The following is a 27,688-nucleotide window of genomic DNA, read 5'->3' on the forward strand; positions in this document are numbered from 1 at the left end:
TTGTTGTCAGTGGTAATTAAGCTGTAGCTGAGGTGAGACGAGCGCCTCTGAAGAACTGTTCTTTTTTTTCATTACACCCTTGTCTAATCACTTTTAATCAAATGCAGATGATGGGAATAGGGAATCTTTAATTCAGAATAATGGGAAGAAAGGGAAGGATTGTAGGAAACATAAGAGCTTGTTAGTAACCATCATTGGTTTTCTCCCCATCTTTTAATCTACTATCCACCCTTGAAGTGCCCAAACTGGATGAAATTAAGCAAAATCAATGAGGCCTAACTTCTCTTTGAGAAAACTGATAAAGTATCTTCCCTCAGTTATCACAGTGTTGTGAATGGGAATGATGCTATTGTAAATTCCTTTGTAGGCCAATTAAACAATTAGCCAATCATTGCAACTCCTGACATTGTCAGTTTGAGCAACTGCACTGGCAGATAGATTCCTCTGGTTTAATTTGTTAAAGCCTATCTATGAAATTTCAAAAACAGATAAATGGTCACACAAGATATTTCCCTGATTCTTTAGTATGATTTTCCAGTTCTTCAGTGAATCCCAGAATGGGAACCATTGCTAATCATGACTTTGAGTTAGCATTTATTGAGGTAAGCCAACATGTAAATGCTGTAGAGACAGATTTATGTCAAGGAAAAAAATGATGATGTGTATCAAGCAATAGCATCAAAACCAAACCTGAAAGAATTCCATGCTCACAGTTTCCTTGTCAGTGTTGTGGGCACCATGGTTTTTGCTGCTGCCAGTTTGATAATTTGAACAATTTTCTTGGCTTAAGTAGAAGTTTTTATACAATGGTGCAAAAAAATGTGCAAAAAACATACATCATAATGCAAGAAATGTGGAAAAAACATGCACCGTAATGCAAGAAATGTGCATAAAATGCACCATAGTACCACTTAGAGGCTTTCACTGACTTCCTCGACTCAGCAATCAGAAGTGTATATTTATGTGTCCAGTGTGAAACTTGTAGGTGCATTAACTTGCTAGTGACACGTCTGTGGATCCTTGGCCTTTGCAATCGAAAGATGACTGAGAAGAGCCTTTAATTTCTTGAGATCCCTGAAGATAGCAATGCTGATACCTTTGCAGGAGAATGAGGGTTCAGCTCTTCAACGTCCGGTTCTTCCTGTATGGTTGTGAGACTTGGATGCAAACGTGTGACCTCGGAAGCTGTCTGGATGTCTTGCATTCCAAGACTCTGGGCAGTTCCATGGTCGTGGATGTGGCAATCACCTGGTATCACCACATGCTTCAAGAATTGTCTTGACTTGATGCTTCACAGGATCTTTGGACTGGAAGGACTTTGTGTGTGTATGTGTGTTCAAAGGTTACTTAGGGAAACTAATGATGAATATTACTTTAATTGTGAGGGAGCATCACCAATGACATTTTAGCCATTTTGTGCATTTCTCTGTGCATGATCCAGCACCCAGTTGCCTCAGTGTTGAAGACCCCAGTAAATGGAAAAGGTCAAGGGGACACCGACATTTCAACTGGCTGTTGCAGATAGATGGCGTTTTCCAAAAGGTGGGGATGGATCGGTAGTCTGCCTTAGTGGGTGCCATCCATAACCCAAAGCAGTTCCATAGTGTGGTGGAAGCATCAATAGTAGCAATCCAGACCTGACAAGACCTGACCTGACTTGAACTCTGTTTGGGAAATCGGGAAACAAATGTAGAGCTCCATTCTCTCGACATTATCTCAAAATTTGAAATGCAACTTCATAACACCACTTGGGGACAAACAACCTTGCGTGTAGGCTTAAGGAGTTATCACAATGTCAAATACTTAATTGTCTCCTAAGTAGTGCTTAGATCTGTGAGTTTTTATTTGATACCAAATGTGAAAAACACCTCACACAAATAGGAAAATCATACATTTGATTGGCTGAAATGATTACAGTGGAGAAAACATGAAGCACAACTTGACAAATAACTCAGTTTGCAAGTTACATAAGCTTGTTATTCAGCTCTTCACACACTTTGATTGATGTTCTGTCTTTTATCAGCAGGTTGCATGTCCATGAACTGCTTTTCAATAATTGTGTCAAGTGTTATCTCCCCTTTCTGACAAAGTACTAAACTGTGATTTATTGCCAAAATAAACATTGTGATCAGGGACTTCACTCATATCTTTTGAGTTTCTCACAAACTAGACTCGTATGCACACGCATTCGACTGGAAAGACATCTCAGTGGATTTATGTTCAGACATCTTCATAAACTAATTTTTTACCCTTCGGCAGGTTTGCAAGGGTGGCATTTTACTTTGTTGGTTTCTTAGAAGTGCTATCCGAAACATACTGAACCACTTATTGCAAAGCATGTAATAGAAGATGGAATAGATTGGATCCATAAGAATATGTAGATGTGAGAATAAAAAACAAAGTTCAGTACTGGATGACATGGTCAAGGTAGACTTGGGTTTGATTGCTGGATACTCAACCTGTCTGTGTCCTTGGCAGTTCATCTGCATTGTTTAAGTCCACCCAGCTGTGGATGGGTTTTGGCCTTGAATGGGGTAGAAACCTACATTTGACTGGCATCCCATCCAGGTGGCTATAAGAAGCAGCACCAGTGAGGCTAAGAGTATATGTTGCTTACCTCTTCTTCTATTGTCAGATGGGACATTTTTGCCAATTTAAACCATGAACTTGAGTTTGACAACAAAACTAATCACACCTCTACAGTAGCATTGAGAATTTTAATATATAGAATGGTTTTGTGCAGATCTGTCCCCATTTCTGTGAGTAGTTCAGTAGTGTAGATGGGGAAGGGTTTTAATATGGATTAGCATTATTACTTTTGAAGCACCCTTGCATCTCTGTGGAGGTTTGCGCTCGACTGACTGCCCTACAAGGTCATGTTGAGTTCATATTTGGAGAGGTGATGGGGTAGAGGCTCGTGACCAGAGAATCATTGATTAGTTTCACTGTCATAGGGGAAATTCACAAAGGTGCCCTTGAAGAAGTTTCCTTAATTCTCAACCACAGTTTGCAGTTCAGTGCCTTGCTTGGAGGCACCCTGATATCACTCTGTGTGCGTGCGTGTATGTGTATACTCAAGACGTCCTCAATGGCAGATCAGGTGGAGGAGGTAATCACTTGTAATCCAGCAGCTGTGAAGGCAGATGAAGGATGCAGCAGGTCCTAAGACCCCAATCATATGGGATTTCTCAGACATTGAGCCAGGCTAAGGATCTCTCAAGGACTGTGTGTTTGTCGCTGTGCAGCAACATTCCCACATAAAAAAAAAACTCACGCACGTCAGGCGTCTCTATATCAACTTTGGATGTAGATTTTTCTGGGCCAGACTGTGCCTGTTCAGTCACCTCCGCGTCCACCATCCCATCCGGGAATCAATCAAGAGGCAATCAATGGATTGCCACGATGTGTGTGTGAGAGAGCATGAGATGTTACATTGTAAACTGTCCATCTCACAATTGTTTTGCCTCTGTTAACCAAATCAGAAGGATGGATTTCATGTGGTGGCCCGTGTTAGAAAAAGTGGTAAATGGACTTTGTGGTGGATTTGTATGGAATGGCCTTTGGCTTCAGACTTTACCTTCTCAAAATTTAAGTGCAGTATATATGTATTTACTCACTCCTCTTAAACAGCGTAGTCCAATTTGAGGTCACCTATCCCAGCATGCATAGAGCGTGAGGCGTGGTACACCCTGGACAGGACGCCAGTCTGTTGCAGGGCCACATATACACAAACAAACACTTTCACACCCACAAGCACACCTATGGACAATTTAAAGTTTCCAATCCACATAACCTTCGTGTCTTTCGATGTGGGAGGGAGCCATAGCACCTGGAGAGAACCCACGTAAACACAGGGAGAACATGCAAACTCCACACAGAAAGGCCACAGGTGGGAATCAAACACATGACTTTCTCTCAGTGAGGCAACAGTACTAACCACTAAGCCACCATGCTGCCCTATATATATATATATATATATATATATATATATATATATATATATATATATATATATATATATATATATATATATATATATATATATATATATAATTTTTATGACATCACAGGATCTAACAGAAGTCCGACTGACCTCCTTGCTTGGCTGAAGTGTCATTCCTGTGGTCAAAAAATGAAGGACTGCCTGTAGCTCCGTCACTGTTTAATATCACAAAAATCCAACTGTAAGAGCATGAAGCATATTCTGTGAACATTTCTGTGCATATTTTAAAGTTTGTTGTGGTTAAGTATCGTTGTAGTGTCTGGGTTCAGACTTTTATGTCTTAAAACTATATTTCCAGCTTCACACTTGAAAGATAGCCAACATAATTGCAACAATTTTTCCATGTACAGAATCCATCCAGAATCATGAGGAAGACATCTACAAGCTTCAAAGTAGGTTAACAGCCAATTAGGGGATGGAAATAACCGCAGATCAAGAGGTTCAAATGATGTTCGCTGAATTTAAAGATGCATAATCCTTCAAACAAACAAAATGAGTCAGACAAAACATCGCACGAATGCCAATGAAGTTGCGGCAGTAAGAACTCTCAGTATTCCGAAAGCATTTCTGCAAACATCACACATCTAAAGGGCGGAATCGGGTGGAATGAGCCGAATCGTTTGACAGAAAAACACATTATGGGTCCGTGTCTAAACATCACATTTATACAGCTTCTATGTGTTATAATGTTGACAAGAACACACTAAATTAAGAGAAATCCTGGCTAGTAAGCAACAAAGATCATTGAGCATTAGTATGCAACAGCTCATAGGCCCTGTGGAACATCCACCTCTGACAAGTCTTGATCAATTTCCCTCCCAATGAAGACATTTTATTTTTAGGTATCCGACAACAGCCTGGAAACACTGTTTCCCAGGCATGTTTCACTTTTATTTTAGCATTAGGCGCAAGTGATAAATTCTCCAAAGGAAGCTGTGACAAGCTAATCCACTGAGGGGAGTGTTCTAGGCTCAGTGATCCCCCACGAGACTGTGGCACTTTGAGGCATCTGGAAGTGTCGGCAGGTAAAACTTGTTTACATTTGTGCATTTTTATTTTATCTGTCTGACTCCTGATCCTTATGTGAGCACTGTCATTTGCCTGTTTGGTTGCTTAGTCGTAGTAGTTGTTTATCAGCCAATCTGTCAAAGGTGGTGGATAAAAGTAGAAGAACTCATTAAATTTTAGTTTTGATCAGTATCCAGCGAATCTATTTGGGCTTTGGCAAAGAAGTGTTGTTTTTTAATCTCTCATATTTCCATAAAGTTTTCAGGAGTTATCATCATCATCATCATCATCATCATCATCATCATCACTTCTGACCCCTTCTGGGGCATAGGCACCCGACAAGGGTGTCTACATCTCAGTCCTGGGCTTACTGTTCCATCTGGGTTCAGTTGTAGCCCATTCTTTTGGTGTCAGCTTCAATCAAGGTCTCAGTGCCACATGTTTCTAGGCCATCCTCTGTTCCTCTTGCCTTGGAGATTCCAGGAGAGCAATTTGTTTGGAAATGTTGTTGTGGCTGGCTTGTGGAATGTGTTTCCAGACCCTCTCCAGTGCCGCCTCAGGATCTTCTGTAGGAAGGTGGTTGTGGTTTTTGTGTTCAGCCAGCTGATTTGAAGGATCCTTCACAGACTGGGGTTGGAGAAGGTCAAGACTTTTATGGTTGCCACCAATGTCCTCCAGGTTTCTGCTTGATATCACAGAACCAATGACACTGGAGTTAAATAGCCTGATCATTTGTGGAGTTAGTTCATTTGAGTTCCAGATATTATTCAACTGTAGGAATGCTGTTCTTGCTTTGCCTATTCATGTGTTCACATCCAACCCGATCTCATGCCAAGTTGGTGATGGCATCGTGAAAAGTGATTTAACCTATTGTTTTGTGACAGTATCACAACATTTGGGATGACACGGGGGGCGTTGATGTTATGGTTAGAGTTAAAAATAGTGTCCTAGCTTGGCCATGTCATTAAAATGTGATACCTTTTGTGACAGTATAATGAAAAAAAAGTGAGACTGGGCTATCACCAATCAGTGTTGGCATCCAGCTTATCAATGACACTGCCCAGAAGTGTCCACCCATTCCAGCACTTCACCATCCAGCTTAATCACGTCACTGCTAGTGTTGTTGACCATCAGCATTTTGGTATTTTCCTTGTTGATTTTCAAGCCTACTTGAGTTGAGATAGTTGCCATTCTGTTGGCTTTCTCCTGCTTTTCTTGACAGGTATCTGAGAGTAGAGCCAGGTTGTCTGTGACGGTGAGGTCTTCAAGTTGTGTGAAGGGTGCCCATTGGATTCCTGTGCTTGTGTGTGCGCCGTTGACATCTTCATTATCCAGACAATAGCCCACAAGAAGAGGAAAGAAGAGAGTAGGCCCCCTTGACGAACTCCATTTCTCCCCTCATCTGCATCCATGATCTTCCCTCCTCGGACTGTTCTGAAGGTCATTCCATCATATGAATTTCTGATGGTAACACAATAATCTTTCTTGACACCCCCTAGTGTCAGAGTCATTTCCAGGATCATGATCCAACAGATTTCCATTCAGGTTTCAAAATAATTTTAGCCAAACTACAGAGCACTTTTAGTGTATTGATTATTTGGATCAATTTTATCAAATGTGTTAAGTGATCGCAATCTGGATGTGGGTTAAAGTTCTGGATTCTGGATCCTTCTTTAACAAAAGATGGAACTACATTTGTTGGTTTCCACAATTTAGATGACAATTAAGTTTCCAGGTTCTGGATCCTTACCTTCTTTTACATAGTGCATTAAGATCCCCAACATATTTCAGTAAAAATTGATAAATCATAGTGAAATGATGTATCCTTTCAAGACGTACAGCAAAATTGTGGTGTTGATTGTAAACCAGATGTCGATTCAGGTATCTGGGTTTTGCATTTTGCTTTCTTTTATATAGTGTCATGGTGCATTTTTACCACGTTTTCATCACTCACCTTTACACTAATGCATTAAATTTCATTAAACCCATGGCAGAAAATCAACAAGTTAAATTTCAGGCAGATCCAGACAAGGATCTTTATCTGTTATGGGTCTAAGGGAAAACTAATGGGGCACTGTGCTAAGTTCATGCTTCTGCTAACAAGCAGATCTGGCCTTTGGAGTGAAGGGAAAAAAAAAAAAAGCAATGGTGATGCATTTCAGAACATTAACCCTCTTCTGGGCGATTCAGAATATGTACAAATATAAGCAACAGTTTGGTCATCATTGGCAACATCCTACTCATACTTAAGGTTCTGAAAATGGAGGAATATCTCCACCTGGTGGACATTTACCATTAATTCAGATATAATAGCATTTTGTCAAGAGCTCTAGTGTGCTAATATTTTTGATTCTGTCTTCTTGTACCTCAAGAAATGGAAGTAACTATTTATTTATGTGTATTTCTTCTTATCCATCCAAGGACACTTACCAAATGGGATAACAGATAATATTGTGTGCTTGTGGCAAAGGCATAGTTTGCAATAAAAACAATAATAGGGAGATATTCAAAATATCCAAATCTGTGTTACTGATCCCTCCCTGCAGCCAAGACATAATGTTTTATAGACTTTTAGACTTCTGAAAATCAGGTCATTTTCTGTATTTGAAGCAGATTTTTCATTCTTTTAAAATAATCATCGTGGAACCACTCAGCTACTTTGGGTGAGAATTGATGGGAATCAAAATATGATGAAATAATATGACATTTCTGTGGTGAGATTATCACAGAGAAAAAGAAAGAAAGAAGCTGATTCACACTTTTATTGTGTGTGACTATTATTCGTTATCTGTAGCTGCTTCCCAGTTATGCACATTATTCCAGGTTGGGGTGTGCAGCGTCCAGTCAGGATAGAAAACAATGCCACTGTGATTCAAAGCAAACTGCTGAGTACATACACACACACACACAAATGCATCATGCGTATTATTGCACTTTGCTGTGCTTAACAATTCTATGCAGATTTTATGCAAAATGTTAATCAGATATACTCTGGTTTAAATGGTAGTGTGACATATTTGGTGATGTTATAGCCAGATGTTTAAGGGTTATTCATAAATGCACAGATGCAGTATTTATGAATATTTTGTGGCAGCTTGTCCATTCAAATTCAGCAGTACATGTATTTGCTTATGATATCAATTAAGCTGAAGATTCAAGATTCAAAGCTTTTATTGTCATTTGCACAGTAAAGAAACATGTTTCCCCGTGCAATGAAATAATAAGACATTAGACCCAAACAGATCCTGAGATCCAGTGAGCCGGGGCTTATCACCGGATGCCATAGTGGGAATCGGACGAGAGTCTGTTACTCCCAGTGAAGAGGATGCCAGTACATTGCAGTTTACCCAGGGCGGTACCCACTTGCAGCTGGGTGGACTGGGATAATGCAGATGAAGTGTACTGGGCAATACCACAGTGGATACCAGCCTTTACTGGGGAAGTAACCTGCGTCAGACTGGCATCCCATCCAAGGGGAGTTGTAGAATCTCATCCGCTTGACGCTACAAAATGCAGAGATAAGCACCGGCATCAATGAGCCTTAGGGCCTGAAGGGCTTACTTGTCTTCTATATATAGGTCATCCAAATCCTATACAGCAGCTCCACTCTATGCAGTATAAGCATCTTTAACTTGAAGTACTTAATCTGAGAAAGATATTTTCAGCACTTTCTGACCAGGTCCATGCCTGCAGTAATTTTTTTTGACCGCCTATACTCACAGAGAGGATGGAACCACTTATCCGCACTCAAAGCATCATATTAAATGAGGACACAGTCGGAGAAGTTCAGGAAACTTGTCGGCGTTTTGATCCCTTTTTCATTAGGTGTTCCGTGGAGTTAATGTTGTCAGTGGTATTTTATTTGCGTGATTACCTATAAACCACAGAACTATTTTTTATTAGACCTGATAGAGACATGAGAGCTGGGAAAATGATTTTGTGTTCATTTGGTTTCATCACAGTATTCTTAATTTGCAGATTTTCAGAAAATCAGTGAAATCCATTTCCAGAAAACAGTGAAAGAATGAGAATTTTTAACATCATTCTAAACATATAAAACACGAAAGAACATAATTAGGAACTGAGGTCTCAGCAGTCATAATGATCATTACTCATAATAAGGGATGACACATAGACAAAGAGGATCCCATGAAAGCAGAACTGGAAAAATAGAGTGAAACCAAGATTTGATTGTCTGTCTGTTGCATGATGCCTCAAAAAGAAATAAATACATTTCAAAGAACTTTGGCCAAGTGGTGTGCCCTAGGTCAAAGAAACGATTAATAGATTTAGAGCCAGGTGGTTGACTCAGAACGTATTGGCCAACTAATACCACTGTCCAGCAGGCACCAGTCCACTGACTGAGACTGCTGAGGTTGTTGAAAAGTCAAAGTCAAAAAGTTTCAAGATTTGTCAGGCAAACCCCCTTCCTCCTTTCTGGCATTGAAACACAACCTTCCATTTCTTTCTTTATTTCCTGGCCAAAGGATAACAAAGTGTGGAATGAGCTGCGTGATCTACTGCCACCTTCATCTGGACCTGGATAAGAGGCAGAAACTGAATAAATGAAATTAATGAATTTTCAGACATGCCTTACATGGTAAATGGACTGCATTTATCTAGCGCTTTTCCATCTGCATCAGATGCTCATAGCAGTTTACAATAATGCTTCACATTCACCCCAGTGTCACACACCAGGAGCAACTAGGGGATTAAGGACCTTGCCCAAGGGCCCTTAGTGAGTTTCCGGTCAGGCTGGGATTTGAACCAAGGGTTCTGTGGTCTCAAGCCTAACGCTTAGCGACTGGACCACTAGACCATCACCTCCCTTCATGGTGCATTAATGACAACCATACAATGAAATTGAAAATGGAAATTAAATGAATGTGAACAGTAATGGAAAAAAAAAAATTGAAAACTTCACCATTACTGCTTCACTGCTTCACCTCAGGGATCACTGGTTGCTGTTCTCTGTTTAGTGCATGTTAACAGATTGGACAGAGACCCAACAACTCCACAGAAAACCTTTCACTGGAGTCCACCATCTAAGCAGCAATGTTTTGGGTTCCAGCACACAAATCTGGGAGCACGTGCTGGTGCTGCACTTTGCTGCATCCACAATACCATGGAACCACCCCAGGTGCTGGATGGCAACCACCCAGGCAGGCACCCGGTCCATCCCACATCTCTAAAGTAACCATTTATCTGCTGCAACCAGGTGAAACCTGGATGTTCCCTTGGCCTTCTCCAGCCACTGGGGCCCTCAACACTCTGGCACCTGCATGCTGGATCATGCACAGAGAAACAGGCCACATGGCCAGAATGTCGCAGCTGACACTCCCTCACATTGCAAGTGATACTCCTCATCCTAGCCTCTCTTGGCAACCACCCATTTGAAATAAAGCCATTCCAGCAGTGCCGAAGGATCCTTGGAGGATACTTAATACTACAGGCTTCTAGTTGTCGCCTTAGGTCAGTGGTTAGCATCATAGTCTCATAACCACATAGCAAGACAGGCCGCATCAGGACCCTGAAGACTTGGATTTCCATTCACCTGCAAAGACATTGGCATCGCCAAACATCTCTGTCCTCATGAGTCCATAAGCTCTTCCCAGGTGCCTCTCGATCTCAAAGGTCAAGGACCAAGAGACATGAATGTCAGTGCCGAGATAAGTGAATGTCTCTACAGTCAGAACTCTTTTACCACATACAAATACACTTCTGATGGCTCTTGGTCCAGTGAGACATCGGCATTAACTTAGCCAGCTAGCACTTTGCCTAGGCTTGTGTGTCATACATCATATTGACAAAGTGAGGAACCTTGGAGTAATTTTTGTTCCTACGTTGTCCTCCACATTAGAGATACTACGAGGACTGCTTTTTTCCATCTGCAAAATATAGAGAAGATTCGTCCCATCCTGTCTACGGCTGATGCTGAAACCTGATTCATGCGTTTGTCTCTTCTAGATTGGGTTATTGCAATTGTCTATTTTCTGGTTTACTGTAGTCTGGCATTAGGGCTCTCCAGTTGGTTCAAAGTGCTGATGCCAGACTTTTGACACAAAGCAGAAAGTTTGACCACATTACACCCATTTTGGCATCTCTTCACTGGCTTCTTGTCCCTGTGAGCTCAGATTTTAAGGTTCTGTTACTAGCTTATAAAATTGTTCATGGACTGGCCCCTCCATACTTAGCTGAACTAATTAAACCCTATGTACCGGCCCGGGCTTTGTATTTTCAGGGTGGAGGACTACTTTGTTAAAATTAGTCAGGTTTTTTTTTGTGTGTCAAGTGGATGGTAACAGTGAATCTGTTACCATCCAAAGTCCGAAGTGCTTTCTAGATCAACTGGCCAATCATGTCTTGCACTTAATGATGATCTCATCAGCAAGCGACAGCCAGTCTGCCACAAATACACAACAGACGGACTAAAATGTTTGATTTTAGGGTTTACAAACATTTTTGACCTTTAAACTTTGCTCATTTTACCAGAAAAAAAAATGTTATTGGACCAAAACTTATCGGAACTAAATTTATCGGAAGATAATTGGTCTGATGATGGTTTTAAAACTTATCTGTAAAGCTAATCCGCTAGCAAAAACATTAGCTTTGATAATTATCTGTTATCGGATTAGTTGAACTGTGCCCACCACTGCTTTTCGGATCACATTGTGGACTGCGTAAATTTCGCCCTACTAAGGTTTCAAATCACGCAAAACTTCAAAGAGGTCGCCGCACTGCAAGATCTCAGTAACATTGATAACTGCATTGAGACGCTCTGATCATGCTGCACTTTAATGGACAACACCATTAACATCGCAACATAAAACTATTTTTATATTGTGCCTAAAACCCTCGTGAATATATTCTCTGGGTTTATAGACGTTGTTATTGCGTTTCTTTAATGTAAACGTGAGAATCACAGGCTGTCTCTCTGTTATTTTCAATGGGAGCTGCTGTGAGCCACGCTCGCTTCCTGTTCATGTCGTTCTGGGGGAAAGTGAAGTTTGCTCTTTAACGTCTTGATTATTGTTCTTTACAACACTGTTTGTCCTCTTTGTTCCAGACTAATATATATAATATGTCGAAATTCGGGTTGCGTTTATTAAATTCCACGCAGATTAAACGTAGCAGACACGGATTATTTGTTATAATTGTTTTAGTAAGTTTTCAGGGTATCATGCAGCAGTCTCTTATTAACGTGATGAAAAGCATAAAAAATTACATTTTTGTAGTATAATATTCATTTACAATTGTCATTGTGTGGATTCTCTATGTTGTTTTGACTGCAGCGACTCTCTGGCGTGCAAGAGATTATGGGATACATCAATAGGGCGAATAGGAAAGTGAAACTGAACTGGTTCCAAATACACTTGATCTATGCGCTGTGTGCCACGGATTGTCAAGACAGAACCCTTATGCTTAATCCCCTTTTCCCAACCCTTCTGCCCCCTTTCACATCTTCCTGCCACTAAAAAGTGGCAACAAGATGGAATAAAAATGAACACCCCTGTCTGCTGTTGTAAACAGCAACACAATTCCAGATTGCAGGTTGAATTCTGTCTGAATTATCCTGCCACCAGGATAATAATATCTTTCATGTTTGTTTCTCTTGTCTGGGCTTGAGCAGACAAGGATGACTGGTGATGTCAACGATGCAGATGCAATTTCTTTTGCCGCTCTGGCAGCCACTTTTTCATCAGCGGATATCCGTCAGCATGTCTCTGGCCACTGGTGGATATAAATCTGTCTCGATGCAAATACTCAGCTATGTTCTAACTCAGTGAGAAGCGTTGTCGGCTGTGGTGCAGAGAGCTGTGTGTGTTGCATGGAGTGTTAGACAGAAAAGCTGGGACTTCTGTTAATCACTGCATTCTGATTTTCAGCACGCTACGACCACCAACTACATAACCATCCGTCTGTGACGCACTCATGCACCTCTGCACATTGTCAAACTGTCAGAAGTCAGCGTGTCTGTCCAGGGGCTATCTGCTAGTCCCTGTGGAGGAGAACCTTGCTTTTTCATAGTATTTACAGTTGGAGAAGCCCCCAGGCCTAATTGGCGCACTCAGTGATGGAGCATATGTGGTTTCCAGTGGGAGCCCATCTGACAGGGGCCATTCACTGATGGCTGCCCACATCGTGTCCATATGTGGCAGACAGAAGGGCCCGTTTGCACACTGCCCTTCAATAATGAATCCAAGTCACCCGGAATGCAGCTTGGCTTTTTGCTGCACTTTACCGACCGCCGGGATAACACTATTAACAGCGTGCACAGACATATATTATATATGGGGCATCCGGAAAGTATTCACAGCACTTCATTTTTTCCACATATTTTGTTATGTTGCAGCTTTATTCTAAAATGGGTGAAATTCATTGTTTTCTCTCAAACTTTTAATCAGAACACCCCATAATGACAAGATGAAAAAAAGTGGGTTTTTTGGAAATTTTTGCAAATTTATTAACAATCACAAACTAAGAACTCACATGTACATAAGTATTCACACATTTACTTAATGCTTTGTTGATGAACCTTTGGCAGAAATTACAGCCTCTTGAATATGATGCCACAAGCTTGGTACACCTATTTTTGTTGGTTTTGTCCATTCTTCTTTGCAGCACCTCTCGAGCTCCATCAGGTTGGATGGGGAGCATCGGTGCACAGACATTTTCAGATCTCTCCAGAGATGTTTAATCAGATTCAGGTCTGGGCTCTGGCTGGACCACTCAAAGACATTCAAAGAGTAGTCCTGAAACCACTCCTTTGATATTATTGTGTGCTTAGGGTCATCATCCTGCTGAAAGATGAACCGTTGCCACAGTCTGAGGTCAAGAGCGCTCTGGAGCAGGTTTTCATCCAGGATGTCTCTGTACATTGCTGCATTCATCTTTCCCTCAATCCTGACTAGTCTCCCAGTTCCTGCTACTGAAAAACATCCCCACAGCATGATGCTGCCACCACCATGCTTCACTTGGGGATGGTACCTGGTTTCCTCAAAACATGACGTCTGGCATTCACACCAAAGAGTTCAATCTTTGTCTCATCAGACCAAAGAATTTTGTTTCTCATGGTCTGAGAGTCCTGCAGCTGCCTTTTGGCAAACTCCAGTCGGGCTGTTATGTGCCTTTTACTAAGGAGTGGATTCCATTTGGCCACACTGCCATACAGGCCTGATTGGTGGATTGCTGCAGAGAAGGTTGTCCTTCTGGATGGTTCTCCTATCTCCACAGAGGAACAGTGGAGCTCTGACAGAATGGCCATCAGATTTTTGGTCACCTCCATGACTACGAGGGCTGTCAATAAAGTATAGGTCCTTTTTATTTTTTTCAAAAACTATATGGATTTCATTCATATGTTTTTACGTCAGACATGCTTGAACCCTCGTGCGCATGCGTGAGTTTTTCCACGCCTGTCGGTGACGTCATTCGCCTGTGAGCACTCCTTGTGGGAGGAGTCGTCCAGCCCCTCGTCGGAATTCCTTTGTCTGAGAAGTTGCTGAGAGACTGGCGCGTTGTTTGATCAAAATTTTTTCTAAACCTGTGAGACACATCGAAGTGGACACGGTTCGAAAAATTAAGCTGGTTTTCAGTGAAAATTTTAACGGCTGATGAGAGATTTTGAGGTGATTCTGTCGCTTTAAGGACTTCCCACGGTGCGAGACGTCGCTCAGCGCTCTCAGCCGCCGTCGTCAGCCTGTTCAAGCTGAAAACCTCCACATTTCAGGCTCTATTGATCCAGGACGTCGTGAGAGAACAGAGAAGTTTCAGAAGAAGTCGGTTTCAGCATTTTATCCGGATATTCCACTGTTAAAGGAGATTTTTTTAATGAAAGACGTGCGGACGGGTCCACGCATCGGGACGCAGCCGACGCGGTGCGGCGGCACAGGAAAAACACCTCCGTGTTGATAACCATTTGTAAAATCCAGGCGGCTTTTGATGGCTTTCAGTGGAGTGAGTATATGAGAAATTGTTTAACAGCAGGACATGTTCCAACTTGTCCTTAAGGCTTCCAACGGAGGTGTTTTTCCTGTGGCGGAGCGTCACGGCGGCTGCGTCCCGACGCGCGGACCCGTCCGCACGTCTTTCATTAAAAAAATCTCCTTTAACAGTGGAATATCCGGATAAAATGCTGAAACCGACTTCTTCTGAAACTTCTCTGTTCTCTCACGACGTCCTGGATCAATAGAGCCTGAAATGTGGAGGTTTTGAGCTTGAACAGGCTGACGACGGCGCCTGAGAGCGCTGAGCGACGTCTCGCACCGTGGGAAGTCCTTAAAGCGACAGAATCACCTCAAAATCTCTCATCAGCCGTTAAAATTTTCACTGAAAACCAGCTTAATTTTTCGAACCATGTCCACTTCGATGTGTCTCACAGGTTTAGAAAAAAATTTGATCAAACAAAGCGCCAGTCTCTCAGCAACTTCTCAGACAAAGGAATTCCGACGAGGGGCTGGACGACTCCTCCCACAAGGAGTGCTCACAGGCGAATGACGTCACCGACAGGCGTGGAAAAACTCACGCATGCGCACGAGGGTTCAAGCATGTCTGACGTAAAAACATATGAATGAAATCCATATAGTTTTTGAAAAAAATAAAAAGGACCTATACTTTATTGACAGGCCTCGTAAGGTCCTTCTTCCCTGATTGCTCAGTTTAGACAGGCGGCCGGCTCTAGGAAGAGACCTGCTGGTCTAGGAAAGTTGTTTTCATGAATTATGTGTTTGACCTTCCTATGACTAGGGATGGGTATTGAGAACCCGTTCCTTTCGGGTATCGTTAAGAAATGATTCGATCCACCAACATCAATATGCTTTTTACTTAACAATTCCCTTATCAGTCCTTCAGAGTGGCCGTTGTTTTGGGGGGTGTTTGTCAGGAAAATTAGAATTTCTCTACATTGATTACAGACCCTGCAGCGGGTCTGTAATCAACTTTCCTGCAGCGCGGCTTTGCTTTGAACCTTGAACCAATCGAAGCATTGATTCGCAGATCGAGGCAGTGCTTCGATCATTGCTTTGTTGATTCATTTTTTCTTTCGCTTTCTTTTTCCCCCACTAAAAGCCTAAAGAGCATATGGCTGTGAGTATTACTTACCTTTTTTATGTTAAACCGACCTGTTATGGTCTTCTGAAACAGTTGATAGATATATTTTATAACTTAAAAATGGGACCAATGCTAACACGTTAGCATGTCTATGGCATTTTCAATGTTAAAGTTCGCATTAAGCAATTGCTGCTGAAAAGCGTTTGTTGTCGTAAAAGAGTCAAATGTATTACAAATTGTATTTTTTTATATATATATTAATAATAATAGCAACCACAACAATAATAGCAATAATAACTCATCTAATGATTATATACAATTTTAGAGAAAGAGACAAAAAGAACCTGAATAAAAACACAACAGAAAATATAAAACCAACTAACAATGAACATACATGAATAAATAAATACATACATACATACAGAAATAAATAAGTGTTTCCTGTGAACACCTAGTGACTCTTACACCTCCATTTCATCCCTGTTTTATTTAAGTTTAATGACAGTTTGTTTCGGTCAAACCATATTTTCAATTTGTTAATTTCTTCAGTGATTTCCCCCAGAACTATCTGCCAAACTAGAAAACTGCTGCATCCTAGTAAGAGCAGAATACTACTGGAATGAATTTGAATAAGGAAGGCTTTTTTTTTTCTCACCAAAATGCACTCACTGCAGTTTATTGTCTGGAATAGTCCCAGATTGCATTTCAGAGCTTCTGGAATTGAAACATTTTTGTGCAGTTGGTGTTGGGGGGTAATTTTGTGTTTCAGCTTTTTTGTTTTTCACCACTTTCATCCCCGAATATGTCAATTGTCAGTCACTTTTGTGCGGATTAAAGTTACTAACTGGGACTCCTGTCTTGTTGCGAGAAAGAAACGAGAATCATCCTCTGTTCTGTTCACACAGCTCCAAACACTGCGCGGCTCTCTGGTGAAGTTAGAATGATAGAATCCAGTCGCAATTAATAACTTCAAAGCGAAACACCATTTTGTTTATTTTTATTTATGTCCAGAGATCAAGGATACAGTGACCAATTTCATATTTATTTACTTTAAGACTCAATGAAATACATAGAAAACCTGTAAAGCCTACTTTTAATACAAAATTCACAAGAGGTATCGATAAGGGAATCGATAAGGAATCGGATCGATAAGCAGAATCGATAATGGCTTCGATATCGATAAAATCTTATCAATACCCATCCCTACTTATGACCTTGACCCTTTTGTATGCTAAGCTGTCTCCATAGGACTGCTATATGTGAAGTTAGAGTCTGCAATGTAAACTGTGCTTTAGATTGAGCTAAAGGTGAAAAATGCAATAATTTTAAAAAACAAACAAACATGCATGCTGACTAACAGATCGTGCCAAAACATGAAAATAAAACCAGATCATTTATTGTAATTCATATATTAATCCATTAATTGAAAAAAGTGAATACATCAATCAATAACACTGGTCAAAAAAAAAAAAAAAAAAAAAATCTGGCATGGACTAACTTTGGGGGTGCTGAATCTAAATCTGTCCTCAGATTTCCTCTATCACATCACTTTTTTTTTTTTTTTTTTTTGCAATCTACGTGTTCTGTATTGATGGATTACGCTCAAGTTGCTCATTCACTTACAAGTTTGACGCCACTAATCGTGCACAAATGCAGCTTCAACAGCATAGTTTTTAAAAATAGGTTCACAAAATGTGAACTGGAGCCGTAATATCATTTATGGCGAGATACGAGAAATAGGTTTTTATATCTCAAAAATGTGATGTGATTGGCAAAAAAAACTAACACCAGATTCAGATTCAATGCCCCCAAATTACCCAAAATCCATTGGAAAAACTCCATACAAGAAAAATCATGTTGACCAGTGTTATGTTTATCTTATGGATTTCAACATCTGTATAATATTAAAATAATGTTCTCATGGAATTCCTCATATTTCAATGTCTTTTATGCAGCCAATTTAACAGATAGGCAATGCCTGTGATGTTACAGCTTGCATTTTCACAAAGATTTGCAGGGAGGAGAAGAAGAAGAAGAAGAGAAAGGCTGTGTGGTGCGAGTGTGAATTCAGCCTCCAGCTGGGCAGCTAAATGCTTGCTTTGGGTCATTAGCATGCACAGGTGTAGTTTGAATGTTTAAGGTTCTTCATTCTCCAGGATACACACTGAACACACCCGGCCCATTTCCTTCAATTACTCTTAATCACTGCTTTCTCACGAGCTGTTATCCTGCGTGTTGTTTGGCAGAGTGCACCAGGTGTTTCAAGCGTTTCTCGGCTTGCAGATGTTGGTGCGTACTTAAAAGGCCTGATCAACGGAGCCCCAACCTCGCAACGTAATTCTCCTACCCAAGGTGCATGTGCTCTTCTTGTACGCTTTGGAACCCCATGCTGGCAGAACAGTTTCACAAAGTCACATAAGTCATACAGCAGTTCAATAACTGGCAGCAGAGGTATCAAAGTCAGACAGGCCAAGGGGAAACAGTTGGATATTGGCGCTGCGCAGCGTGAAACCAGCCTTAAAGGCAACCACTATAAATTGTACCAGCCCTGGGTTGTTTATTATATTCCATGCACTTGGATGCATCATTGTGTATCATCTCCTTTGTACATACCAGTTTTCCCCCATAGCAACCGTCGTAGATAAGGATGTTCCACCGAATCAAGCAACGCATTATGTGAATAAACGTTCCTCCAGTGGCCGCGTCTCTCCTTCACCCCTACGATACCACCTGACCGTCACGCCGCAGGCTGCCCACGCCGCACACAGGTTTCATTAAATGACTGTCAAAGTCGGCGCTTATTATCCGTGGGGATTTCCACACAGTACTATCAAAATGAAACACAACTCGTGATCCGGGGAAGTAAGTTAACTGTTCAACTAGACTATATTAAACTGAAACTGCTGCAATCCCTGTGAAGATGTCTTGCCTCGTCTGCTTCTGCAGAGCCTGATCCATTTCAAAACCACCTCCAGTCACAAAATAAATAGATTGTAAGTTTCTGGGCCCCTTTACTTCTTTTATGCTTGCTGCAAAACGTGTGATGTTTCTGTCTCTGTTTTTCCCTGAACACTTTGGCTGACCCACTTTCTCCTGTTTTAACATCTTGAGGGTTTAATGAAATAAAGTGTGTTTACAATGGGCTGCTTAGTTAAGTTTGATATGATTGAGTCATTAAAATATTTCAGCGTACAGTAGTACGTATGAAAAATAGAGTTCCTAAGCTCTCAGCAGTGTGGGTGTAGAAATACATTTTAATTCTCAGACTCAGTTACAACACTGTCAGCTCTTCTTATGCAGTGATCGGTGCTGCAGAAAACAAAGTACATCTCCACACAGATGCACAAAAGTCTGTGTTTGATGATATTTACTTTAAGACTTTAGGGAGCATGCAACACTTTGGCGTCGTCGCAACTTCCACACCACAGAACCATCCTGGGTCCTGGACAATTGGTTTATCAAAACCTTTTTTTTCACAGTTAGGTGTAATGTTGTCCCCCCCCCCCCCCCCCCATCCCACCGGTTTCCTCCAGTTGCTGGGGTCCTCAACAGTGAGGCACCTTGATGCTTAACCCTCTGGGGTCTAAGGGAATTTTTTGGACAGTTCACTCGCTTGGCGTAAATGTTTTATTATTGCCATTAACAGCTCTCCCTGCATCCCACAATCAGGTTTTATGTCTCTTTTTTCAGGACAACCTGTGCTTTCAGAATATATATGTTTTTGTTGTGTTTTATAAGTTTAATAAAGGGTTACAATCAAAAATAGGCAAGGAAAAAATAAAGTGAAAAATAATTTTCCACACACATTTATTCAAAACACAGAGCAAACTATAATAAACAACTGTTTTGACACTTTATAAAGGTAATTTGAGGTCTTGTGTGAAAGACTGTACAACAGAAACATTCAAACAATAAACACAAATGCACATTTTGAACAATATATACAAAATGGTCTATGCGTTTTGTTGTCCGTTGATATGGTAAACAGTGCTTTACGCAGAGAAAGCAACAGAGTTATCCAGTAACATTCACATGCAAACTAGTAGAGCAATCCTGATAGTTACACACACTGTTTGAGCACGTGAGATTGTCATCAGAGGCTCTCTGTGTGCTCCTGCTTTCACTGATCACTGTGTGTAATGGCACAGGGTGCACTGAGTATGTACTAATAGTATGTACTCATTGGAGCACCCAGGGGGCTATTCAAATGGGCCAACTAGTAACATATCACTCCTGAAAATGATCTTTGGCTTTTCACGCAAGGTAAATCTGCCCTACAATTGGATTTTGGAAAACCATGTGACGGTGAACCAATTCCGATTGGACACTCACATTGCGCATGTCATCACACAGCTTCTACGAGGAGTACAAAGATGGCCGATGGCTGGCTCAAAAGTCTGTGGAGTTAACTTTTCAGCAAAAAAAAAAAAGTTTCTATCTCATATCATTCAAAAATTATTTATAATTTAGTAAAGCTTGGTCTTAGCCGTCGTATATGCCTGAAGGTTAATCATGTCCAGAGAAATGCGTTACACATCCACAATGTCATAGCTGATGTTTGCCCAACCCAGGCTCACGGCATGTCGTGATTCAGCAGCAGGAAATCTATTGGATTCATCATATTGTCACAATAAGTGCAAAATTTTCATCATGGGAGCACAAATTTATTGTAATTCATTCCGTGACGGGTGCATGTATTTAAAAGTGCAGCGGGCAGGGTCGGACGTTGGAAATGATCTGGTTGTTTCAGCGGGTTTTGAGCCTGTCGATCGGCGCTCAGAGTGCGCCGTGCTCTCAGACACTGTAGGCGGTCTTTAAACCGGCTGGAGCACTCCTTAATCTGTGTAATCCCCATAAAATGGTCCCTGAAAGCCATCTGAATTTTCCGAATGGTGGCCACCTGGAGGTCTCTCACAGTTTCTGAAAAAACTGATGCAGCAAAGCTCCAAATCGTTCAGACATTTATTCGCAAAAAAATGCGAAACAATTTTGTTTAATCAAAATAGTTTTAAAAAAATGTTCTTGTTGCCAAATCACTTTAGACATTTTAAAACTATTTGATTAAACAAAATTGCTTTAGGAAATACAAACAATATGGTAAATATGTCTTCCCTCACTAGTCTATTTCTTGCACAGTCATTCAATTTCAATTTATTTCTTTTTATATAGCACCAATTCACAACAAAGTTGCCTCAAGGTGCTTCACACAAGCAAGGTCTAACCTTACCAACCCCCAGAACAAGCACACAGGCGGCAGTGGTAAGGAAGAAACCTCAAGCAGACCAACTCAAAGGGGTGACCCTCTGCTTGGGCCATGCTACTGACACAAATACTGACAAAAATTACGAAAACAATTCCTAATAAAATGAATTCAAAAAGTAAACAACATAGTAACATACTATGCCAGTATGCTAGCCATATGAAAGGGAAAATCAGTGTGTATTAAGTCTTAATTCAGTTTTTTGAGAACTGCCTCCGCCAGGCAGATTTACTGCACAGTCCATACTGTTCGTCTTACTTAATGATTGATGTAAATGATGTCTAAGACATACTCATTGACTTGGAAATGTTCATGTTCCCATTTTCTGACTTATCTGAATAAAACTGGCTGTAAAAGTGATTTACTGTAAATTCATTAAGGGTGCCAATGACTGTGTCCAGCATGCAATTTAATTCAGGATTTTTGGTTTCACTTTATGAAAACATTTTGTTTTTGTTGCCAAATGATTCTGGACAATTTTTTTTTAAATATGTTGATCAAACAAAACTGATTTTTTTACATTTACGTCTGACCGCTTCCTGATGGGAATACTGTCACAAGGTATAAAAGTCTAATTATTTCCTAAATGCTGTTTCAAGGGTTATTACTGCAGAATAATTTGGATCAGTTTCTTCATTTGGTCAGTGGTGCAAAACAAATGGTGAGATTTTGATAGTGAGTTGTGTTCATCTGTTCATTATGTAGCTGCTGTTTGTTTTCTTTCTTGCTGTTTTAAGCGTTGATGACAGTCTGTCTGCAAACCCTTTGGTTCACCGGGTCTTTGGTTTTTTGCTCTGCAGGTCATCCTGATGCTGACCAAGTTGTTTGACTTCAACCTCAACAGTGTCACTGAGAGTTCACTGTGGAGGTAAGACTATCACAACCCCATGAGGTCTCGACAGCACGAGCAAATGATCAGAAAGAGAAGTGCTCTGTGCATGACACATATTTAATATTAATATTTTAATATAGACTATTTTGATAGCTCATAAATGAGTTAGCGAAATATTTCACTCTTGGACAAACATCTTTCAAGTGATAATCTTGAAGCCGTCCTCAATGGCTTTAATGTCTGTGGGCATGAGAAATCTCACACATGAAAGCAACTAATCAGTGCTGCTGGAGCTGATACTATATAATCCAGCAAACTACCTTGACCAGCCTTGAACACAGCAGAGTCTTGCTCACAGCTTCAGCCCCATTTTTGATTTGATTCTGATGTAATTTCTGTACATGCCTGTTAGGAAGGAACATAGTTTGTGCTCATTCCTCAAAGAATGATGTCTAAACCAAAAAGCTGAAAAGTATTTTTAGCAATTTGCCCTATTGAGGTTTCAAATCTCGCACAAATCTTACAAAATCTCAGAGATTTCGTCAACAATAACATGGTGAACTGCTACAGGACACTCAGATAACGCTGCAATTTAACCACTGCACATGGACAACATCACAAGGTAAAACTCTTTGTACAGTAGTGTTCAGAATAATAGTAGTTCTATGTGACTAAAAAGATTAATCCAGGTTTTGAGTATATTTCTTATTGTTACATGGGAAACAAGGTACCAGTAGATTCTCACAAATCCAACAACACCAAGCATTCATGATATGCATACTCTTAAGGCTATGAAATTGGGCTATTAGTAAAAAAAAAAGTAGAAAAGGGGGTGTTCACAATAATAGTAGCATCTGCTGTTGATGCTACAATCTCAAAACTATTATGTTCAAACTGCTTTTTAGCAATCATGTGAATCACTAAACTAGTATTTAGTTGTATAACCACAGTTTTTCATGATTTCTTCACATCTGCGAGGCATTAATTTTGTTGGTTTGGAACCAAGATTTTGCTCATTTACTAGTGTGCTTGGGTCATTGTCTTGTTGAAACACCCATTTCAAGGGCATGTCCTCTTCAGCATAAAGCAACATGACCTCTTCAAGTATTTTGACATATCCGAACTGATCCATGATACCTGGTATGCGATATATAGGCCCAGCACCATAGTAGGAGAAACATGCCCATATCATGATGCTTGCACCACCATGCTTCACTGTCTTCACTGTGAACTGTGGCTTGAATTCAGAGTTTGGGGGTCATCTCACAAACTGTCTGAGGCCCTTGGACCCAAAACAAACAATTTTATTCTCATCAGTCCACAAAATATTCCTCCATTTCTCTTTAGGCCAGTTGATGTGCTCTTTGGCAAATTGTAACCTCTTCTGCACATGTCTTTTATTTAACAGAGGGACTTTGCGGGGGATTCTTGCAAATAAATTAGCTTCACACAGGCGTCTTCTAACTGTCACGGCACTTACAGGTAACTCCAGACTGTCTTTGATCATCCTGGAGCTGATCATGGGTGAAACTTTGCCATTCTGTTTATTCTTCTATCCATTTTGATGGTTGTTTCCATTTTCTTACACGTGTCTGTTTTTTGTTTTTTTTTGTCCATTTTAAAGCATTGAAGATCATTGTAGATGAACAGCCTATAATTTTTTTTCACCTGTGTATAAGGTTTCCCCTCTCCAATCACTTTTTAATCAAACTACGCTGTTCTTCTGAACAATGTCTTGAACGTTCCATTTTCCTCAGGCTTTCAAAGAGAAAAGCATGTTCAACAGGTGCTGGCTTCATCCTTACATAGGGGACACCTGATTCACACCCGTTTGTTCCACAAAATTGACAAACTCACTGACTGAATGCCACACCACTATTATTGTGAACACGCCCTTTTTCTACTTTTTTTTTTTTAACTATTACCCCAATTTCATAGCCTTAAGAGTGTGCATATCATGAATGCTTGGTCTTGTTGGTTTGTGAGAATCTACTGAATCTACTGGAACCTTGTTTCCCATGTAACAATAAGAAATATACTCAAAACCCTGGATTAATCTTTTAGTCACATAGCACTACTATTATTCTGAACACTACTGTATATTGTGCCTAAAATTCAATTCAATTCAATTTTTTTTTATATAGCGCCAAATCACAACAAACAGTTGCCCCAAGGCACTTTATATTGTAAGGCAAGGCCATACAATAATTATGTAAAACCCAACGGTCAAAACGACCCCCTGTGAGCAAGCACTTGGCTACCGTGGGAAGGAAAAACTCCCTTTTAACAGGAAGAAACCTCCAGCAGAACCCGGCTCAGGGAGGGGCAGTCTTCTGCTGGGACTGGTTGGGGCTGAGGGAGAGAACCAGAAAAAGACATGCTGTGGAGGGGAGCAGAGGCTGTGGAGGGGAGCAGAGATCACTATGATTAAATGCAGAGTGGTGCCTACAGAGCAAAAAGAGAAAGAAACAGTGCATCATGGGAACCCCCCAGCAGTCTACGTCTATAGCAGCATAACTAAGGGATGGTTCAGGGTCACCTGATCCAGCCTAACTATAAGCTTTAGCAAAAAGGAAAGTTTTAAGCCTAATCTTAAAAGTAAGAGGGTGTCTGTCTCCCTGATCTGAATTGGGAGCTGGTTCCACAGGAGAGGAGGCCTGAAAGCTGAAGGCTCTGCCTCCCATTCTACTCTTACAAACCCTAGGAACTACAGTAAGCCTGCAGTCTGAGAGCGAAGCACTCTAATGGGGTGATATGGTACTACGAGGTCCCAAGATAAGATGGGGACCTGATTATTCAAACCTTATAAGGTAAGAGAAGAATTTTAGAATTCTATTCTAGAATTAACAGGAAGCCAATGAAGAGAGGCCAATATGGGTGCGATATGCTCTCTCCTTCTAGTCCCCGTTAGTACTCTAGCTGCGCATTTTGAATTAACCGAAGGCTTTTTAGGGAACTTTTAGGACAACCTGATAATAATGGAATTACAATAGTCCAGCCTAGAGGAAATAAATGCATGAATTAGTTTTTCAGCATCACTCTGAGACAAGACCTTTCTAATTTTAGAGATATTGCGTAAATGCAAAAAAGCAGTCCTACATATTTGTTTAATATGCGCTTTGAATGACATGTCTGATCAAAATGACTCCAAGATTTCTCACAGTATTACTAGAGGTCAGGGTAATGCCATCCAGAGTAAGGATCTGGTTAGACACCATGTTTCTAGATTTGGGGGCCAAGTACATAACTTCAGTTTTATCTGGTTTAAAAGCAGGGAAAGTTAGAGGTCATCCATGTCTTTATGTCTGTAAGACAATCCTTGCAGTTTAGCTAATTGGTGTGTCCTCTGGCTTCATGGATAGATAAAGCTGGGTATCATCTGCGTAACAATGAAAAATTTAAGCAATACGTCTAATAATACTGCCTAAGGGAAGCATGTATAAAGTGAAATAAAATTGGTCCTAGCACAGAACCTGTGGAACTCCATAATTAACTTTAGTCTGTGAAGAAATTCCCATTTACATGAACCAATATGTAACCTATAGACAAATATGATTCAAACCACCGCAGCGCAGTGCTTTAATACCTATGGCATGCTGTAATCTCTGTAATAAAATTTTATGGTCACAGTATCAAAAGCAGCACTGAGGTCCTAACAGAACAAGCACAGAGATGAGTCCACTGTCCGAGGCCATAAGAAGATCTTTGTAACCTTCACTAATGCTGTTTCTGTACTATGATGAATTCTAAAAACCTGACTGAAACTCTTCAAATAGACCATTCCTCTGCAGATGATCAGTTAGCTGTTTTACAACTACCCTTTCAAGAATTTTTGAGAGAAAAGGAAGGTTGGAGATTGGCCTATAATTAGCTAAGATAGCTGGGCAAGTGATGGCTTTTTAAGTAATGGTTTAATTACTGCCAACCTTAAAAGCCTGTGGTACATAGCCAACTAACAAACATAGATTGATCATATTAAGATCGAAGCTTAAATATGGTAGGGCTTCCTTGAGCAGCCTGGTAGGAATGGGGTCTAATAAACATGTTGATGGTTGGATGAAGTAACTAATGAAAATAACTCAGACAGGGACAATCGGAGAGAAAGAGTCTAACCAAATACCGGCATCACTGAAAGCAGCCAAAGATAACGATACGTCTTTGGGATGGTTATGAGTAATTTTTTCTCTAATAGTTAAAATTTTGTAGCAAAGAAAGTCTGAAGTCATTACTAGTTAAAGTTAATTGAATACTCAGCTCACTAGAGCTCTGACTCCTTTGTCAGCCTGGCTACAGTGGCTGAAAGAACCTGGGGTTGTTCTTATTTTCTTCAATTAGTGATGGAGTAGAAAGATGTCCTAGGCTTTACGGAGATGGCTTTTTTATAGAGCAACAGACTCTTTTTCCAAGCTAAGTGTTGATCTTCTAAATTAGTGAGACGCCATTTCCTCTCCAACTTACGGGTTATCTGCTTTAAGCTATGAGTTTGTGAGTTATACCACGGAGTCAGGCACTTCTGATTTAAAGCTCTCTTTTTCAGAGGAGCTACAGCATCCAAAGATGTCTTCAATGAGGATGTAAAACTACTGACGAGATACTCTATCTCACTTACAGAGTTTAGGTAGCTACTCTGCACCGTGTTGGTATATGGCATTAGAGAACATAAAGAAGGAATCATATCCTTAAACCTAGTTACAGCGCTTTCTGAAAGACTTCTAGTGTAATGAAACTTATTCCCCACTGCTGGGTAGTCCATCAGAGTAAATGTAAATGTTATTAAGAAATGATCAGACAGAAGGGAGTTTCAGGGAATACTGTTAAGTCTTCTATTTCCATACCATAAGTCAGAACAAGATCTAAGATATGATTAAAGTGGTGGGTGGACTCATTTACATTTGAGCAAAGCCAATTGAGTCTAATAATAGATTAAATGCATTGTTGAGGCTGTCATTCTCAGCATCTGTGTGGATGTTAAAATCGCCCACTATAATTATCTTATCTGAGCTAAGCACTAAGTCAGACAAAAGGTCTGAAAATTCACAGAGAAACTCACAGTAACGACCAGGTGGACGATAGATAATAACAAATAAAACTGGTTTTTGGGACTTCCAATTTGGATGGACAAGACTAAGAGTCAAGCTTTCAAATGAATTAAAGCTCTGTCTGGGTTTTTGATTAGTTAATAAGCTGGAATGGAAGATTGCTGCTAATCCTCCGCCTCGGCCCGTGCTACGAGCATTCTGATAGTTAGTGTGACTCGGGGGTGTTGACTCATTTAAACTAACATATTCATCCTGCTGTAACCAGGTTTCTGTAAGGCAGAATAAATCAATATGTTAATCAATTATATCATTTACCAACAGGGACTTAGAAGAGAGAGACCTAATGTTTAGTAGACCACATTTAACTGTTTTAGTCTGTGGTGCAATTGAAGGTGCTATATTATTTTTTCTTTTTGAATTTTTATGCTTAAATAGATTTTTGCTGGTTATTGGTGGTCTGGGAGCAGGCACCGTCTCTACGGGGATGGGGTAATGAGGGG

General features: G+C 40.5%; 1 protein-coding gene across 1 annotated transcript in view; it reads left to right on the forward strand.

Annotated features, from left to right (window-relative positions):
- LOC117525749 (VPS10 domain-containing receptor SorCS1) overlaps positions 1-27,688 on the forward strand; it is a 509,976-nt gene that overhangs the window by 214,538 nt on the left and 267,750 nt on the right. Inside the window, 1 exon segment of the mRNA XM_034187684.1 lies at positions 22,118-22,185. Coding sequence (XP_034043575.1) covers positions 22,118-22,185 — 68 coding nt within the window.

Source organism: Thalassophryne amazonica, chromosome 15 (assembly GCF_902500255.1).
Source record: "Thalassophryne amazonica chromosome 15, fThaAma1.1, whole genome shotgun sequence".
Taxonomy (NCBI): domain Eukaryota; kingdom Metazoa; phylum Chordata; class Actinopteri; order Batrachoidiformes; family Batrachoididae; genus Thalassophryne; species Thalassophryne amazonica.